Source organism: Triturus cristatus, unplaced genomic scaffold (assembly GCF_964204655.1).
Source record: "Triturus cristatus unplaced genomic scaffold, aTriCri1.1 SCAFFOLD_303, whole genome shotgun sequence".
Classification (NCBI taxonomy): Eukaryota; Metazoa; Chordata; class Amphibia; order Caudata; family Salamandridae; genus Triturus; species Triturus cristatus.
The window spans coordinates 73150-93644 of record NW_028188222.1 but is presented as its reverse complement, the minus strand read 5'-3'; the positions used below and the strand labels follow the sequence as shown (position 1 = coordinate 93644).

Here is a 20495-nt window from a genome sequence, read left to right as displayed (position 1 = left end):
GAGGGGTCGACGAGCAGTGAACTGAAAGAGTGGGACGCCCATGAATCCACTATCCGGGGGCATTTTCTGGGCGCGACGTGGAATATTCGGAAGCGGCTTGCACTGTCGCTGACTAGCCTGGAATCTCGCCTTCTCTCGTGCGAACAACATGGCGAAGGCGGAGGTCGCGACTCGGCCCGGCTGGCGCGGCTCCGGGCGTGCCATGCTAAGCTGCTGGAGCGCTTGCGTTGCCACAATTATGCGGCTCACTCGGCCCGAGTCCATGCCATGTCGGACAGGGCGGGGCGATTGTTGGCCTGGCTGCTCAGACAAGAAGCTGCTCATGCCCCGATAGATGCTATTCGCGGGCCCGACGGGTCGCTCGTATACACGCAGTGGGAGTGGGAGATTCATCAGGCAGTGACGGAGCATTACGCGGCCCTGTACCATTCGGCGGGGCGCCGGCAGGCGCAGGACCTGGATCGGTTTCTGGAGGCTGCCAGTCTGCCCACAGTCCCGAATGATTATCTGGAGTCGCTCGAGGCCTATTTGGTATCCCTGCTCAAGCCCGGACGGGACCCCACCAACCTGGGGTCATACCGCCCCCTTGCCATGCTTAATGCGGACTACAAAATCTTGGCCAAGGTGCTGGCGGAGCAGCTGGCGCCAACGGTGCCGGTGCTGGTACCTCCCTCAATTTGCGGCGTTTTTTCCGGGTGGCTACTGACAGTGTGACGCAATGGCCTGGGGCGGGCTGCCTGGTTCTGGATCTTGAAAAGGCCTTCGACTGTCTGGAGTGGGGTACCTGGTGGTGGCATTGTCGCACTACGGGCTGGGCCTCAGGTTCCTTCAGCTGGCAGCCCTCCTTTACAAGGATCCCACTGTGAGGGTGAAAACCGGGCCGTACATTTCCGGCACCATTCCGAATTGCCGTGGCACCAGACAGGGGTGCCCGCTCTCGCCCCTCCTGTTCGCGCTGGCAATAGAACCCCTTGCCGCCACGCTCCGCAGGGTGCTGACTGATGGCATCCCTCTGGGTGATGCGACGCATCAGGTTTCGCTTTATGCGGATGACCTTCTGGTCTTCGTCAGAGATGTGGCTCACATCCCGACCGAACTGGAACGCATTCTACTCGACTTTGCTGCTCTCTTGGGCCTCCGGGTGAATGCTACCAAGTCCTGCCTCTACGCGTTCCAAGCCGACACTCAAGACCCAAACTACCATCTTGGGGGCGTGCCGGTCCAATGGCGGTCGGATACCTTCCTGTATCTGGGTATCCAGATATATCGTCAGCCGGCCGATCTCGTGGAGGGTAATCTGGGCAGAGCCGTGGCAGCAGTCAAGCCTCGGATGCGGTTTTGGGGTACCCTCCCCCTCACAGGGCGAGTCGCCTTAATTAAAATGGTGATTTTACCCCGACTCCAGTTCTACTTCGCTAACCTACCCACTTATATACCGGCGTCCTTCTTCGCAGCCCTTGCGCGGTCACTTCGGGACTTCATATGGGGTAATGCACGCCACAGAGTTGTGTTGCCCAAGCTGTATCTCCCCACTGACCAAGGGGGACTTGCGATGCCGTACTTTGAGCACTATTACCTGGCTGCGCAGTTACAGTGGATAGCCCGGTGGTTGGCAGATAGAGGGCGAGATGACACTGCGACTGTAGCACCCCCCCCTCCTTTTAGCTGACATCATCAAACTATTCCACCCGGCCACGAAAGTGTCGAGGCCTGTGCCCCTCCTTGTGGTGGTGGCCTACAAATGCTGCCACCGTAGTCTCTACCTCACCCGGGCCAGGACTCCTTACGCCCTGGCCATACCACTCGAGGGTTCTCCTAGCAGGCAGGGGGTGCTTAGTGCCTCGGAACTTGTGGACTGGACTGCGGTAGACATACAAACGCTGGGGGATCTTTTCCGGGAGGGTGCCCTCCTCTCGTTCGCCTCTCTAGCGGAGGAGACGGGGCTGGCTCCTGGCCACTTTCTTCGTCACCGGTCTTTGATAGCGACGCTTACGAGCCAATGGGGAGATCTCAGGGAGGAACCGGAACAACATCTTACGATGCAATACCTCCATGTAATGGGACGGGGGAGGCACCTGGTTCGGTGGTTTGCGGCCTCCCTGCGTACGCATGCGGCGATCAGTCTGGCCCCGCTGCGTCGTAAATGGGAGGCGGACTTGGCCCGGCCCATGACCCACAGGGAATGGGACAGCTCGCTGCAAGGCCCGACGAAGATCCCTAGGAATATGCGTTTCCGCCAAATACAATTCTTCATTTTACATAGAGCGTACCTCACGCCCGAATCCATCAACAGATACTTCCATCGTACGGATGCGGGCTGCCCTCGCTGTGCGGAACTAGATGCCGGACTGATCCATATGTTGTAGAGCTGTCCCGCTCTGTGTTCGTACTGGCAGGCAGTGCGTGAGGCGCTCCACGTATGTACAGGTCGCAATATCCCGTTCGAATGGCCAGCCTACCTGTTAAACCTCTTTCACAGAACTCCATCTATGAAAGTCACCTCTCGGTTTATCGACCTGGGGTTAGTGGTGGCGAAGCGGCTGCTCACTAAACGCTGGAAAGCAGCTGATTCGCCACATGCACGGGCACGGCGGGGTTCATTTCTGGTGTGGGTTAAGGCGGAGGGCACGGCTCTCTTGAGGGAAGAAACACTAGGCCTCAGGAAGACGTCCATAGCAAATCAGTGGGAGGCACTTTTGCAGACCGTGATGCGATCAGAGGGGGATCCCGCAGTGATTTGTCAGGAGCGCGATGTGGGCGCTCCCCTAGAGGGGCCAGACACCAGCCAACCCAGTTGAGAGGCATGGAGTATTGTAGCGAGGGCACAGCTGACCAGGTGAGGCGCAAAAGCAAATTTGACACTGTCTGCAAAGCAGTTTGTATGAGGGGAATCGGGATGGGGGGACGGACTAAGAGACAGGGATAGGCGTTATTAGAACACAAGTCGGACTTTGCTGCTGTTGTTGTTTTGATTGGGCACTTGAAGTTCTGCCCCGTTATTCCATGGTTTGCTAACTGTTTATGGAGAAACACTAGGGGAGAGTGGGTGGAGTGCTAGCACTTTTCAGTTGGGGTGGTCTCTATGTGGCATGATACCAACAGGGACTTTATAGTTACCGCCACAGTCGAGAGGCCTCCAATGTTGGTATGGGACACGGAGAAGTACTCACCCCTCATTAATTAATGTACACTTGCCTGGGTAAATACCAACGATACAAATACTAAGTAAGTTGCTCTGGCTTCAAAATGTACTGTAAACCTTGTTAAACTTCAATAAGAAGATTTATAAATAAATAATGAAGGTCATTAAAGAAGCTAGGCGACCCACCACTAGAGCGTGCTACGCTGCCAAATGGAAACGTTTTGTTGTCTATTGTCACAGCAATACCATCAATCCCCTAGATGGGTCCATTCAACACATCATAGGCTATTTACTACACCTACAAAGATGCAATCTAGCCTATACATCCATTAGACTGCACCTTGCAGCCATAGCAGCTTATCTACAAAACAGGCAACATCTATCACTTTTTAGAGTACCTGCCATTAAAGCCTTCATAGAAGGCTTCAAAAGAATAATTCCCCCCAGAGTGCCACCCTCACCTGTGTGGAACCTAAATATCGTTCTCACAAGAGTAATGGGACCTCCCTTTGAACTTCTACACAAATGTGAACTTCAATTCCTAACATGGAAAACCGCCCTTCTTGTAGCCATCACTTCCCTCAGAAGGGTCAGTGAGATACAAGCACTTACCATTCAAGAACCTTTTCTCCAAATGCACTATAACAAGGTTGTTCTCCGTACTAACCCAAAATTCCTCCCTAAAGTCATTTCTCCTTTTCACCTAAACCAATCTGTAGAACTACCAGTATTCTTCTCGCAACCACAGACCGTTGCAGAAAGAACTCTTCAGACATTAGATGTCAAACAAGCCTTACTCTACTACATCGAGAGAACACAACCTTTTCGTAAGACCAAACAACTGTTTGTCTCTTTCTCACCACCACACAAAGGCACCCCATCTCCAAGTCGGGGATAGCTAGGTGGATTGTCAAATGCATTCAGATTTGCTACCACAAAGCAAAATTAACGCTATCTGTTCCCCCTAAAGCCCACTCTACACGTAAAATAGGGGCTTCAATGGCATTTCTAGGGAACATCCCATTAGATGATCTCTGCAGAGCAGCTACATGGTCAACACCGCACACTTTCACTAAACATTATTGTGTAGATGTGCAAACTAAGCAACAGGCTAGTGTGGGCCAGGCTGTACTCAAAACATTATTTCAAACCACTGCAACAGATACGGGTAGTCGCCGCTAAGGATGGGTACTGCTATATAATCTATGCACAGTGTGTAATCTGCAGCTCATATGCCTTGAACGGCAAATGCTACTTACCAGTATGCATCTGTTCTTGGCATGTAGAGCTGCAGATCTACACACGCCCACCCGCCTCCCCGGCTGCCTTTATCTGTTCCAGTTTATCTTATTTAGATACAACACACATGAGCATCTTCACTGTTATTACTACGCTCAATCTTTCCCTGCTGGCGAAAAACAATCTGAGGATGGAGCCGAAGCCCATGCGCAATAGGATCCAAAGGAGGAGTCACATACCTCGTGACTTCCAAAGACTTTCCAAGAGGAAAAACAACTGCAAACATCCGGGCCCAACACCAGATGGCGATCTATGCAGAGTGTGTAGATCTGCAGCTCTACATGCCAAGAACAGATGCATACTGGTAAGTAGCATTTGCCTTTTTGAATATTCAGATTGGTATTAATTGTTCGAGGCATATGAGCTGCAGATCACACACATAGCACAGATCGCCATCTGGTGTTGGGCCCGGATGTTTGCACTTGTTTTTGTCCTGGAAAGTCTTTGGAAGTCACGAGGTAGGTGACTCCTCCTTTGGATCATAGTGCGCTTGGGCATCGGCTCCATCCTCAGATTGTTTTTTCCGCCATCGGGCTCGGATGTGTTTCTCGCGCTCCACTTCGGAACTGTTACCGATTCCATTTCGACGCGCAATCCTTCACCCTTTCTACGGTATGGTCTCATTTGCAAACCCTACTCGAAGCGCATCTCTCCAAGTCGAAGTCTTCGATTCCGGTCGTCGACGAAGGCCTTCGGGCCTACTTGGGCCTTAGCATCTGGCTCATGGAAAGGACGCCATTCAAGAAGTGCCCTCGATGTGGGTCGAAGTTTCCCCACACCGATCTGCATAAGGTGTGTAACCTCTGCTTGTCACCGGAGCATGAGGCCAGAGACTGTCCAGTTTGTGCCTCTTTCCGCTCCAAGAAGACCATTCGGGATCGGCGAGCTCGGAGGACCATGGCTCGAACGTCGACAGCAATCCCGACGACATCTTCCAAGAGGGCGTCGATGTACCGGAGCGGATTGAAGAAGGCCTTGTCAGCGCTTCCGAAGCCGATGACTCCGACGTCGAAGAAATCACTCTGGCGCAGAGGGTCGTATGTAAAGACATCGACACCGACCCCCTCCATACAAAAAAGGCTTCCGTCACACCTTCGCCTTTGGGACCAGGTGCACACTGACACACCGCTTCTCACGCCCCGCCCTCTGGCATGGCAAAGAAGCCTACCAGGCCTTCAGGCGACTCGGGCTCGAGTCAGCCTGCGTCCGGTGCTGAAACTCAATCTTCGGCACCAAAAAAGAAAACGCCCTCCTCCTCCTTGTCGACCGCTGCTTCCACCTCAAAGCCCTCAACACTGAAAACAACAAGCACCGACTCGCCGGCTCCAAAAAAACACTTGGAGCCGACCAAGAAGCCACTCCCCAAAAGTTCAGGCTCACACTCTTCGGAGCCAAAAAAATCATCGGGACCGAAAAAACATACAGAGACTGCAAAACACGGGTCCAAACCCAAGGACACTCCGGAGCCGGTGCCGAAAAAGCCCTCGGAACCGAAACTCTCTGCGCCGAAAAACCAACCATCCTCAGAAGAGCTTTTTCGACCAGACCCTGCACAAAAAACTCTGGTTTAAGACCCTAAAACTGGTCAATTGACACTAAGCTCCAGGAAAAGACCACTGGACAAGCCTACACCTGCTCCACGACCTAAGAAGAGGGACATTGCTACATCCCCTCTTAGAGTCCCTTCTCCACCTCCTTCTCCAGCACCTCCTCCACCCCCTTCCCCACCACCTCATTCTCCTACACCATCTCCTACACCAGTAGACGATGATGACACCTCTGATGACACAAGGGGGGGTGCGGACGATGTGCCACTAGGGGATCCCAGCCCACCTGGTTCCCCTGACCCTTGGTATGACTATAATACACCTGATGTCCCTAATCTCCCGCAAGACGACATCTACCCCTCCCCCACCAGAGGACACCATGGGCTTAAATCAGTTCGTACGCCGAGCTGCCCAGTACCACGGGGTCGACCTACACACAGACCCCGTCGAGGAGGATTTCTTGTTGGACACTTTCGACACCATTCAAAGGTCAACATCTACTTTACCCATGCTCAAAGGAGTTATTAAGCATGCTCCTGATGTATTCAAAGATCCTGTTAGGGCTCGAGTCATCAACCCTCGCATAGAAATGAAAAACAAAGCTGCCGCTACAGACCCAGCTTACATTAAGGGCCCTGTTCCATTAGACTCCATGGTGGTATCCAATGCCAGGAAGAGAGCTAACTCTCAGACATCAGGTGACGCAGCCCCACCTGATAAAGAGTCTAAACTCTTGGACGCCTCCGGCAAGAGGACAGCCTCACAATCGGCTAACATATGGCGCATTGCCAACACGCAGGCCCTGCTAGCCAGATATGATAGGGCACATTATGACAAGTTAGAGTCCCTATTGCAACACCTCCCGGACAAATATAAAAACAAAGCCAACGACCTCATACAGGAGGGTAAACTAATAATCAATACCTCCATTCGTTGCGCTCTCGATGTGGCAGATACCGCCTCCAGAGCTGTAAATACCAGTGTCCTTTTGCGTAGGCACACTTGGCTACGCATTTCAGGCTTTAAGCCTGAGGTACAAAGTTCGATCCAGAACCAACCATTCGACCAAGAGCACCTCTTTGGCCCTGATGTAGACTCCTCCCTGGAGAAAATGAAAAAGGACACTGACACAGCCAAGTCAATGGGAGCCTTGCAATCGCAAGCTCCCAGACATTCTTTTTGTCGCTCCTCCTACAGAGGTAAATCCAGAGGCTACTCATCAGACAGCCCTTCCACCTCTTACAAGGCTTCCACCCAGTCAAACTTTACCAGAGGTTACCAGAAAGGAGGTTACAGAGGCAACAATAACAAGGGCAGAAGCAAGACTAACAACTCCCGCTCTGCCTCCACCCCTACCCAATGACTTCCCTCCGCTTCCCCCGGACCATTCCACTCCTGTCGGGGGAAGACTACAACAGTTCCTTCCTGTCTGGACCAACATCACCAAAGACAGGTGAGTGTGACAGATAGTTCAATCAGGTTACTATCTCGAACTTACCTCTAACCCCCAAACATACCACCCAAACAGCGTCCAATGTCACAAGAACATCTATCACTGCTAAAGCAGGAGGTAATCTCCCTCCTACAAAAAAATGCAATAGAACTGGTTCCCCTGCACCAACAAAACACGGGAGCCTACTCCCTGTATTTTCTCATACCAAAGAAGGACGGCTCTCTGAGACCTATTTTAGACCTCGACCCCTAAACCTATACATACACTCAGACCATTTCCACATGTTCACACTTCAGCGGGTCCTTCCTCTTCTTTCACAAGGCGACTTCCTTGCTACCATAGATCTCAAGGACGCCTACTTCCATATTCCCATTCACGCAGCTCACATGAAGTATCTCAGGTTTGTAGTGGACTGGCAGCACTATCAATTCAAAGTGCTCCCGTTCGGAGTCACAACAGCACCAAGGGTATTCACCAAGTGCCTAGCGGTAGTAGCAGCCCACTTAAGAAGACAGCAAATTCACGTCTTCCCATATCTCGACGACTGGCTCATAAAAGCCAGCTCATACAACCAGTGTGTACACCACGAACTGGGGTTCACAATAAACCACACCAAGTCTCAACTACAACCATCCCACACACAACAATACCTCGGTGCCACCACAGACACCTCAAGAGCGCTAGCCTATCCCACTCCAGCAAGGATAGCAAGCATGCAGGCTCTCCTTCCCAAATTTCAACCTCAACACTCCCTTCCAGCTCGAGTGTTCATGTAACTCATAGGGATGATGGCCTCTTGCATATTTATAGTGCCTCACGCAAGACTCCAGATGCGTCCGCTACAAGAATGCTTAGCACGCCAATGGAACCAGGCTCAAGGTCAGCTAACAGATCTGGTGTTGGTAGACGGTCGTGCTCATCGCTCTCTGCAGTGGTGGAACACCAAAAACCTTTCCAAAGGGCGACCGTTCCTAGAGCCAGTTCCGCAAATTGTCATGACAGCGGACGCATCGCTCTCCGGATGGGGAGCTCACCTATTACATCACACCATGCAGGGCAGATGGACACCTCAACAAAAGTTACTCCACATCAACCACCTGGCGTTACTAGCCATATTCTTAGCCTTAAAGGCATTCCAAAAGCAAATATCAGGCAAGGGTGTCTTAGTCCGCACAGACAACATGACAGCCATGTACTACATACAGAAACAAGGCGGGACACACTCTCTGCAGCTCTCTCAGCTAGCACAGAGCATATGGAGATGGGCTGTACCACAGAATATATTTCTCCTAGCCCAACATGTCCCGGGAGTCCAAAACACCATAGCCGATCTGTTAAGTAGTCAAACACAACAGATCCACGAGTGGGAACTTCATCCGCAAGTTCTTCAGCCATTCTTTCAAATGTGAGGGCAACCACAGATAGACCTCTTCGCCACCCACGAAAACGCCAAATGCCCAAGCTTCGCCGCCAGATATCCACACCCATTGTCCAAAGGCAATGCGATATGGATGAATTGGTCAGGCAGATTTGCGTACGCTTTTCCGCCTCTCCCACTCATTCCACTGGTGGTACGCAAACTACAGCAACACTCGCTAACTCTCATTCTAGTTGCTCCAACTTGTGCCAGACAACCGTGGTACACCACATTACTGGAACTGTCTGTAATTACACCTCTCACCACGCCTCTTAACCCAGAACCGTGGAGAGATCAGACACCCGGACCCAGCTCAGCTCAACCTTGCGATGTGGCTCCGGAGGTCTTAGATTTTGGTTACCATAATCTTCCCCCTGACTGTATGAACGTCATTAAAGAAGCTAGACGTCCCACCACTAGAGCCTGCTATGCAGCCAAGTGGAAGCGATTTGTGATATATTCTCATAACAACACCATCAATCCCCTAGACGTGTTTATCCAACACATCATAGGGTACCTGCTACACCTCCAAAGGTGCAACTTAGCCTATACGTCTATTAGACTGCACCTTGCTGCCATAGCAGCATACCTACAAAATAAACAACACTTATCACTTTTCAGAGTACCTGCCATCAAAGCCTTTATGGAAGGCCTTAAAAGGATAATTCCTCCCAGAGTTCCACCCTCACCTGTGTGGAATTTAAACATCGTTCTCACGAAACTAATGGGCCCTCCTTTTGAACCTCTACATAAATGTGAACTACAATTCTTAACATGGAAAGTTGCTTTCCTAGTGGCCATTACTTCTCTTAGGAGAGTTAGTGAGCTACAAGCGCTAACTATCCAAGAACCTTTTTTGCAAATCCATCATAATAAGGTTGTTCTACGAACTAATCCTAAATTCCTTCCAAAAGTCATTTCTCCCTTCCACCTCAATCAGTCTGTGGAGTTGCCCGTATTTTTCTCGCAACCGCAGACAGTCGCAAAAAGAGCTCTTCATACTTTAAATGTTAAAAGAGCATTGCTTTATTACATCGAGAGAACACAACCTTTTCGTAAGACCAAACAACTTTTTGTGTCTTTCTCACCACCACACAAAGGCAACCCCATATCAAAGTCGGGGATAGCTAGATGGATCGTTAAATACATACAAAATCTGCTACCACAAAGCAAAACGTACTTTATCTGTTCCTCCGAAAGCCCACTCTACACGAAAGATAGGGGCTTCAATGGCATTTTTAGGGAACATTCCCATAGATGATATCTGCAGAGAAGCTACATGGTCTACACCGCACACATTCACAAAACACTATTGTGTAGATGTGCAAACCAAACAACAAGCTAGTGTGGGCCAGGTTGTACTCAAAACACTATTTCAAACTACTGCAACAGATACTGGTGGTCGCCGCTAGGAGCGAGTACTGCTATACAATCTATGCATAGTGTGTAATCTGCAGCTCATATGCCTCGAACGGCAAATGCTACTTACCAGTATGCATCTGTTCTTGCCATGTAGAGCTGCAGATCTACACACGCCCACCCGCCTCCCCGGCTACCTTTATCTGTTCCAGTATTATCTTATTCAGATACAGCATACATGGGCATCTTTCCTGTTTCTTACAAAGCTCCATCATTTCCCTGCTGGCGAAAAACAATCTGAGGATGGAGCCGATGCCCATGCGCACTATGATCCAAAGGAGGAGTCACCTACCTTGTGACTTCCAAAGACTTTCCAGGACAAAAACAAGTGCAAACATCCGGGCCCAACACCAGATGGCGATCTATGCTAAGTGTGTGGATCTACAGCTCTACATGCCAAGAACAGATGCATACTGGTAAGTAGCATTTGCCTTCCTAGTCTTTCCAGTTGAAAATTTCCCCACGATGGACTTTGTAATAAAATTCCATTTATTAATCATATTCGTATCACCCTGATCACATTCCTTAATCAATGCCTCAGCTTTTTGCATAATGTCCTCCTTTTTGGCTAAATGCCATACCAGCCTCTTCAGTTTATATGCAGAATATGCCATGTTGGGAAGATCATTGGATTTAGAATGACATTCTACAGAAAAATTAAATCTTACAACCTGGGGGTTGTGATCACTTTCTGGCCGGCCGATTACCTTGTATTCAGACAAACGTGATCTCAAATTGTCTGAAATAAATGTATAATCGATGATTGAACCTTGCTTAGAATTCTTAAACGTCGGAGTAAATCTAGATTTTTCTTTTACCTGGCTGGCTCCAGCCTCAGACATAATGTCACAGCAGTCCTTTGCCAGACCTCCCGACTTATAGTTAGAGTCTGAAAACCGAAATAGTTGCAAATTAAAATCACCTGATACTATTAAGCCAGCATCTGGATATTGGATTATTAATGCGCCCAGTACATCCCGAAGGATATACAACTGTGCAGACTTATTTTTATTAGCACTCAGGTACACGTTAAGAATAACTAACCTTAAATCAGTGGTGTTTACCACAAGGCATTGTAGCCAATCCAAATTAAAGTCTACCACTTCCACAACTAGGTTTAAATAGGCTGCAATATAACACGCCAATCCCCATTTTGCACGGTCAAATTTATTGGTTTTTACTGCCGGAATACTATATTCATTAAATCCAGGCAAAGGAGCCATTTGTTCGCACCATGTTTCTTGGAATAATAAAAATGCAAATTAATTTAAAAATAATATTGTATGTGGATTAGACAATAAAGGATTCAGTCCGTGGACATTCCAGGAGCACAGACTTATTTCATTTACATTATCATCAATAGCTCCGGTTATTCAATTACTATCTCCACGGGGCACCTTTGCCAATGATGCTGGCAGCTAAGACCAGTCCTCCATTCGCACATTGTTTTTGGGTAGCCACTCGCAAAACCGACCCCCTGACTGGGGATTGGTAATCAACAGACCAGAACTGCAAGATTGGTTATTTGATGGACCCACTGCTCCTCCAAGTACTGGATTTGGCTTGTTACTTTCAACAATTTTGCAACCTTTATCCACCTTAAGGGTGAATACCTTCAAGATCGGGGGATATTGTACACTGGCCCAGATCTCGACATTAATTCCACAGTCCATAAAGTTCAAACTTGATCCTAAAATCTTAGTAACAATATCACTCGAGGACCAAGTTGTAATAGTGGACTCTTGAGGAGTGTTGGGCTGTACCTGTCTAAATTGGACTGACACCAAATCAGTGGGTTTAATAAATGCTAAGTCAGGGATAGTTGAAATGATTTTCAATAATAAGCCCCGGTTGAGGCTATCATAGGATCCCTGGGATTCATACAAGGGGTGCATTACTAGTATGGTGTCCCCATTTTTACAACTATAATCCTGTCTGCCACACATGGGGCTTAATAAACCTGAATTACTTTCTTTAGGTAAAGTAGATTTAGGGAATATTTTTAATGGTGATAGACTCTGGGCATTAGTAGATTCTAGCATTTCTACCGTACTTAACCGTTTCTGTGTATCAACAACTTGTTCTTTGGGCAAAAGTCCTGGCCCCTGGGGTTTATTATCCAATTTAATCATACATTCCTTACTAATATCTACCAAATACGATTTTATTATGCAATTAGGTTTGAGAGCATCAATATTACTACTATTTGCAGGTCCCTGATCATTATCCCTCATTGGTAACGGCAATACTATAGCGCAATCCCCGCCTGCTACAACATCGACCTGAGGTAAGCATTTCTTAACAGCTGGTTTAAATGTAGGATAATAATCCTTAGGCTTTGCTGCTGTAGCTGCTAAGGCAACTGCACTTCTGGCCTTATTCTGCTCTTTCCGCAGCCTTTTCCTTGAATGTTTAGATAACGGGGACAATCACTTAAACTTTCCCCTGAGCGTATGCACAGGGGTTTGGCAATAGTTTGTGACTTCCCTTTCTTGAATCCATTGGAGACGTGACCATCCTCTACATGTACATCTAGACACAGACTGACCTCGGCCTCCCCATCTACCTCCTTTAGCAAACCAGAGTTTTCACAACCCACTTTCGCTGCAAATTCTTGCAGCTTCTTGTTTTCACAATATACACTATCACCCCCTTCGTTTGCACAAACCAAGTTTCTATCCAAAACCGGTTTCCCTGCTGTTTTTTTAACTTCTTTCACAAGAGAACCTAAATTTGCTGGGAGCTCAGACATTTTATCCAACATATGAGAACATGTACATCTTATCAATTGGTCATTAACCTCAGCCTGGGCCTTAACCACCAATCCTGTCAGGTTTTGTAATTTTGAGTCAATACCGGCCACATAGACTGCTAAAGTATTTAACAGATCCACCTGAATTTCAAGTTTATTTGAATGGAAGTCAAGGCCACCTGTTATAACATTCATAGTATTTAGCAAACTTTTCCATACATCGATGATATCTGTATTTTCATTTTTTGTATTGTGACTATCAACATTGGGTAAAACGTTATATTTGTCCAAGAATGAAAGATCCGCAGGGCTCAATGAGTTATCAGGCCGAACTAAAATAGGATCAGCAGCATTCGACGAAATATTAACTTGACCTAAAATCTGAGCACCCTGAAGATTATTTATATTATCCATTTTTACCGGAATTGAGATTGCCCGATCATCCAGTACCTGATCCAGTACTTGATCATCACCACATATGCCTGGACCAAATATTCTTAACATATTATCATTTGTTATCTCTAAAATCGGCATTCCTAGATTCCCACTTTTTTTGTCAGCCCTAAACACGGGCATCCCAGGTATCAAAAGGCCTTGGGACACTTTGTTAACCTGCACATCCCCCATACAGATAACAGATGCATCACTGACGTTCGAGGGCATAGTGCAGATTGATAAGTCCAAAGAAATAACCGCTGACTGATCAACATTTGCACCAAGCTGCGTCTTCATTTGAGACCCCACCTTTATGTGCTCATTAGTTGGGGCAACATGAACTTGGGCATTAACTACCATTTTATACAGTGTTTTTTCGCAACAGATACATCTTGGTTTGATTGAATTAGTTGTGTTGATTGTATAGGGTTGAGTACTTGATTTCTACTATCTCTCAACTCCTCGGGAAGAGTAGGGTCCTCAAATTCTGCTAGGTCTTTATTCACAATTTCCGATACGAGGGCTGTATTGACATCACTGTTGCACTTGTTTTTTACGACACCCTTCTGTATAAAGAAATTAATACTAAGCTGGGAAGAGTTGGTCCCTCCTCCTCCAATAGAGAATGGGTTGCTAATTTGCCCCATACCCTTCAAAGGAGCCCCCGGGCTTGAGTTTGAGCTTGACCCAGTTCTTTCCAGTACACCCTCGTCGCCTGTCTCATTCACCTCTTGGGTATTCTTTTTAGAGTGAGTTCGCTTTTTCCTAGCAACTCTTCGCCTTGTTCTTGAAAGGACGGTTGCCCTTGGCCCCTCACACGCCCAGATCTCATAGTGCCACCTCCAGTCGTCACTAAAACACACAACAGTACCTGTTAGGGACCTTAAAAGGATTCCTGATTTCCGGCGAGCTCCCCTGTCTGCAGTTACACCACTTGGACTGCCACAGCTGACCGTGGACCCACTAACCGCACCCAGACCACCGAGCTGCTTCCGCAGGGGGGAGGGGGTGGCAGTAGCTGTTTCTGCCCACTGGTCTCCGTTAACCGTTCTCCTGCCACCTGCTTCACTCTCCCTGCTCACACCTTCTAGCAGTGATAAAAGCACAGGGGAAGGGGGGGGGGACAAAACTCAGCAAAACACGGTCGGGCTTAACCACTCACCCGCACCTGGGGCTCAATAACAATGGATTCTTAAGAGCAGCACGGGCGCCACAAGCTGGGACTGGGAGCCAGGAGCTGGAAACCACGAGGGCGCGAGGCAGCAATTTTCGGCGTCGTTCCTCTCTCCCTGCTCACACCAACAGTAACAAGATCACAGGGGCACTGCGGGGACTCAACCACTCACCCGCACCTGGGGCTCAATAGTGATTGATTTCTAAAGCAGCACGGGCACCTCAAGCTGGGACTGGGAGCCGAGAGCCAGGGGAGCCGGGAGCTGGAAACCACAGAAGCGCGAGGCAGCAATTTTGGCGCACCGCAATCGGCCGTCAGCGCGAAAATCCGGCACAGACATCCGTCAATCAATTTGTGCATCATTATCCTCACCATCACAAGTAACATCACTTCCGTGAACATCATCATACATTTGTACTTTCTCTACGCGAGTAGCATCGCTTCCGTGCACAATTCCCTCATCTATATTTGAATTCACATCATTGGTTAGATGGGTATTCTCATTGGCTACGGATGTTCATCCCGTAACTTTCACAGGACACTAAATTCCTATGGTGGGTTACAGATACATGCTATTTGAATTTAAAGGCAGAAGAGCTTTTGGAAAGTTATACATTTCTGAAAAGGGACAGTCAGTTTTAGGTTTGGCTGACCAAGGGGCCTTGGGTGTTACTCCTAAACCTAACTGTAAAGATCAAGTTCGGATGTTGGACGATCCAATAGCTTCCATGGAAAGTAAACTGAAAGAACAGTTCCCAAGGGTATTTTGTCTTGTTTTGTGCACAAGATCATTGTCAAAGAAGGTGCGTTACTAGTGTCTCTCAAAGTTAGTAAAATTCCATTACAAATAAGAATCGCTGTGTTGGTGGAGTTGACCAAACTCGAGAAGAATGGTATAATTGAGCCTGCAATGAGAAAAGTAGGTAGTAGTGTCCCCGAGAACAGGGAAAGACGGCACACCAAAATGCAAAGTAATATAATCAATGAGTTTCAGGCGTCAACAATATGTAGATACAAGTAAAAAACTGTAGGGTGCTTAAAGCTTCAATTGATGTCCACTACCTACGGACACCATCCATATGTACAAGACATATCAACAAGAGTTACTGCAATTTTTTTAGAAGACTAATATTGCACACCTACACAATGTATGGGTAAAATACCCAACTGATACAAGTTTGTCAGTTTCTTAATTAGATCATATAAACCTATTACAATGTCAAGAGAGATGAAAACAGTTGCTTTCAATCATTAAGCAGTCACAAGTTCAATCCAGGACCCTTGGATTGGTGGTTGTTTTTTTCATCCTTTCTTTATTGACACATGTTTAGTCAATTCCAAAATACACGGACCAGCCGACACGTGTTTCGTCTTGCAAAAGACTTTTTCAAGGCAACAAGTTCAACGAAGCAGTTGGTAGAATATCCAGTCATGTGGTTCGTAAACACGAATTCTCATATAAAATCATCAAATGTCACACCATTTAATCTTAGTGTATGCGCTTCTTGCGTCTCCAAAATTCAATCAAATGTAAATGCGTGCATCAAAATAGTATCCTCTAAGTAATTGAACGGGACGGAAGACGGTGATACCACTCGACCGGCAGCTATTAGAAGTGAGTGCGCTCGTATCACGGAGCCTGCACGTCACTTAGAGGATACTATTTTGATGCATGCATTTACATTTGATTGAATTTTGGAGACGCAAGAAGCGCATACACTAAGATTAAATGGTGTGACATTTGATGATTTTATATGAGAATTCGTGTTTACGAACCACATGACTGGATATTCTACCAACTGCTTCGTTGAACTTGTTGCCTTGAAAAAGTCTTTTGCAAGACGAAACACGTGTCGGCTGGTCCGTGTATTTTGGAATTGACTAAACATGTGTCAATAAAGAAAGGATGAAAAAAACAACCACCAATCCAAGGGTCCTGGATTGAACTTGTGACTGCTTAATGATTGAAAGCAACTGTTTTCATCTCTCTTGACATTGTAATAGGTTTATATGATCTAATTAAGAAACTGACAAACTTGTATCAGTTGGGTATTTTACCCATACATTGTGTAGGTGTGCAATATTAGTCTTCTAAAAAAATTGTATAATTGAGCCTATAGGAAGTGCTGACTGATTGGCACCCTTGGTGGTCGCTCGTAAACAGAATGGTCAGATTAGATTGTGTTGATCTTAGAGAGCTTAACAAGAACATGATTGTGGATAAGTTTCCACTTCCTAAGATCAACAAATTGCTTGCAGAAACTAAGTGTGTTTAGTGGTTCTCCACTATTGACCTGTCCTTGCCTATTATCAGATCTCGTTACACCACTCTAGCAAGAAGTTGACATCTTTTATCACACCTTTTGGATGCTGCAAATACTAGCATATGCTGTTTGGTCTAGCATCAATGGGTGCTGTGTTCCAGCGGTTGATGCCCAAGATTTTGCATGATCTCAAGGGGATCACCGATTTTCAAGACTATCTACTTATTATGGGGGGAAAAAAGGAGGAACAAGATATGAGATTGCGACAAGTGTTAGGTAGATTAACAGAGAAGGGGCTGACTGTGGACTTTAAAAAATGTAAGTTTGCTGTGAGATCAGTGACATATTTAGGACATGAGGTTAGGAAGGATGGCATTACTCCCAAGAAGGAGTTGGTAAAGGCAATGAGGTTGGCACCTACTCCCACTTCAAAGGAAAAGACTAGATCCTTCCTGGGACTAGCAGAAATGTACAGAACATTCATGGAGAAATTTGCTGCTAAAACGCATGGGTTACAGCAGCTTTTGAAAGAGCAGAAGGAATTTAATTGGAATGCAGCACTAGACCAGCAATTTGTGGGGATCAAGCATGACATTTGTACTGCAGTTCCCCTACAGGTATTTGATAAGTCTGCGCAGAGTGTCCTTCCTACTGACGCCAGTGGCAAGGGCTTGGGAGCAGTGTTGACACAAATATATTTTGATGGCTCAGAGTCCACTATAGCTTATGCATCAAGGTCTTTAACACTGTCGGTGGAAACATTCTCCATAATTTTGTAGTGACGAGCCATACAACGAAGAAAGGTAAGATCAACTTTATTCAGTATAAAGGGGAGAGCAGGAATGTGTGTCCTACAGCGAGATCTGCAATAACAGTCCTAACGGTTCTCACTACATTCCAGAACTGAACCCAGGTTACGTCCTAGCAATGACATCAGCCCTGGCAACCCTCATTAGATCATGACACCACCACAAGGTGTTGGTCCGCTGGGAGAGTTAGTATTCTGGGACAGGGTTGTCGATGTCCTGGGACAGGGAATCTAGACATAAGAGGAGTTGGCGCACTGGGAGTCAGTTCTCAGGGACAGGGGTGTCGGTGTTCTAGGACAGCGAGTCTTAAGGGACAGTGGAGTCTCTGTTCTGAGACAGCGAGTCTAGACATTGGAGGAGTTGGTGCAGTGGGAGAGTCCATATTCTGGGACAGTGGAGTCAGTGTTCTGAGGTAGTGACTCTACACAGAAGAGTAATTCAAGCATTCCATCCATAACTTTTTTGTGTTTTTCACTGACTCCGCAAGTGTGATGGGTATGCCCAGAAGTTAGTACCATGCTCACTGCCTCCAGTCGGAGGCTGCATCGGAGTGAAAACTAGGCTGAAACCAGTCCTGGGTTGCTTATGTTCCAGTTCAGAGAGGAACTGGCTTGGCAATTTGGACTGGACTGATCCCACTGGCACACAGCCAGGGCTGATTTGCACAGGGTTAGGTCTAATCTTAGGTGGCATGGGAAGAAAAAATGATGGATTGAGATGCGGCCCCCAGTAACTATCAGTGGCTGAAATTAAGTCAACCCCTCCTCGCTGCCAACTCAACCACACTCCCACCACACTCCCCCTGCATGAATGTATGACGTTACTACGCCATCTATTACCCCGCAGTAGGTTACAGTTGTTACCATGCATGCCTTTACATCGCAAGTCGTTTCTACGACTTGCTCTAGGTAGCACGCTGGACTTAAGAATAGTATAAATTACTATTCCTACTCCAGTTAGCGCAACAGCAGGGAATGTATTGGATTTAAAATCCAACACATTCCCTGGTGTTGCACGCCACCTAGCGCAAGTCGTAGAAACGACTTGCGTTTTAAAGCCACACGTGGTAACAACACGGTCGTTGTAACGACCGCGTTGTTACCTACCTGCGTGGTAACAACAGCATTGTAAACGCTATTTCCCCCTGCATACATCTAGCCATGCAAATAACGTCAGCAAAAACATACCACCAACAACATGACATCATCGTCACCTGACTTGTGATGCTGTAGAAAACAGAATTGGCATAGTCCATGCAACCAAACATCCACTTCAGCCAAAAAATGGAAAGTCCTTCGGCACATCTACCCATGCGCATAACACACTACAGCGATGTGTACCTGGTTCAATCTCATTTTGCTTCAAATCCAACTAATTGAAACCTTTATCAATTTATGGTAATCACGGCACTATTTCAAGAGGGCATTTAAGTTAAGAAACACTAGTGCAATTGTGTTTCAGGTTTAATGTGCTGACAGTACATTTACATGTGTGAGTACGTTTTGCTTGTTTGTGATTGTGTGCATGTCTCAGTCTGCAGTACCTTTGGGTTAGTCTGCTTACAACTGTGCCTTCGTTTTGTATTTCTTTAATGCAGAACGGACCCCTACCCCTGCGGTACCGTGTGCAAACTGCCTACAAGTGCCTGAAGCTTAGCCACCCGGCCCACTCCGAGGGCACCAACACCAGTGGGACGTCAGAGTGCGACTCCGTCAGCGACAAGGCGAACAGCCCGGCAACAGTGCCCTCAGCCTCCTGCTGCTCCTCCATGACCAGCCCAGCCACACCTTCCCACGGCTCTCCGAACCCCAGCAGCCATGCCAGCCCCCCCAGTGATATGCCTGCCCCCGACTTGCTAAATGGCACCTCGAACTGCCTCCAGTTACCTCCGTCTGCCAGCCGTGGGCGCAACATGACTGTCAACGGGACTCCACGTTCTCCATTAACCTGAAGCGCAAGCGCACTCTGCAGATATGTACATAAAACATTACGCAGACTTATTTTCTATTGATCGACCAGATTAATTTAAACTGCAAGAAGCAGATGCATAAAAGCGTTTTTTTTTTTTACTTTGTTACATTTCTGCTTCTTTAAGAGAGTGTCCTGGAGGTAAGGAGGCTGCTCTCACCCAATCCCTTGCTTTCTATTGGGGTGCGCATGCGTGGGTTTTACCTCTTAGAAGAAGTTCATCTGACTTACTCTGTGAATGTGCAGCGTGTGAGTACTCGTGGTCACCCTGAAGCTCCTCTGATTTTTGCCTTCATGCTCAAGTGAGGTTTCATGCCAATGCCCTTCTAAGTGCCCCTTGTGAACCATGGACACCTCAACAGCGATGAATGGGGAGGTACACTGCAAAGGTAGACTGCACAATACTGCACTTCAGTTCGGAGCTATGGATGAGCACGAGAAGGCTCCGCATGAGATGTAGTGCTGTGTGGCACTGCAAAGGATTTTTCAAGCATGGACCTATTCTAACTTCTGAGACTGCGTCCCTCTGCCATTTAGTGGTTGGCCTCAAAAAAGCATCTTGTTTACATTTCACGTTTACAAATTAGAGGTTTTTGAGTTACACTTCTCAATCTTCATAACCGATAAGAAGAAAATTGACATAGGTTTGCGCTAAACATAGTTTGTGGGAGAAAACTAACAAAACACACTTATTGAGAGAACTTTCTCCCAAAATCTCTTAAGTGTAAAAAAAAAAAGTTTACTTTTTTTGTGACAAACTTTGCAGATGTGACCAGCTTCGAATGGGTTACAGCATATTGTTCAGATCATGTTAAT

At 47.2% G+C, this 20495-nt stretch overlaps 1 protein-coding gene across 1 annotated transcript in view; it reads left to right on the top strand.

Moving 5' to 3' along the window:
• PCGF2 (polycomb group ring finger 2) overlaps positions 1–19778 on the top strand; it is a 560508-nt gene extending 540730 nt beyond the window's left edge. Inside the window, exon 9 of the mRNA XM_085640505.1 lies at positions 19309–19778. Within this exon, the coding sequence (XP_085496631.1) occupies positions 19309–19662 (354 nt within the window). The 3' untranslated portion in view covers positions 19663–19778. The remainder of the gene's footprint in view (positions 1–19308) is intronic.
• The last annotated feature ends 717 nt before the right edge of the window (positions 19779–20495 follow it).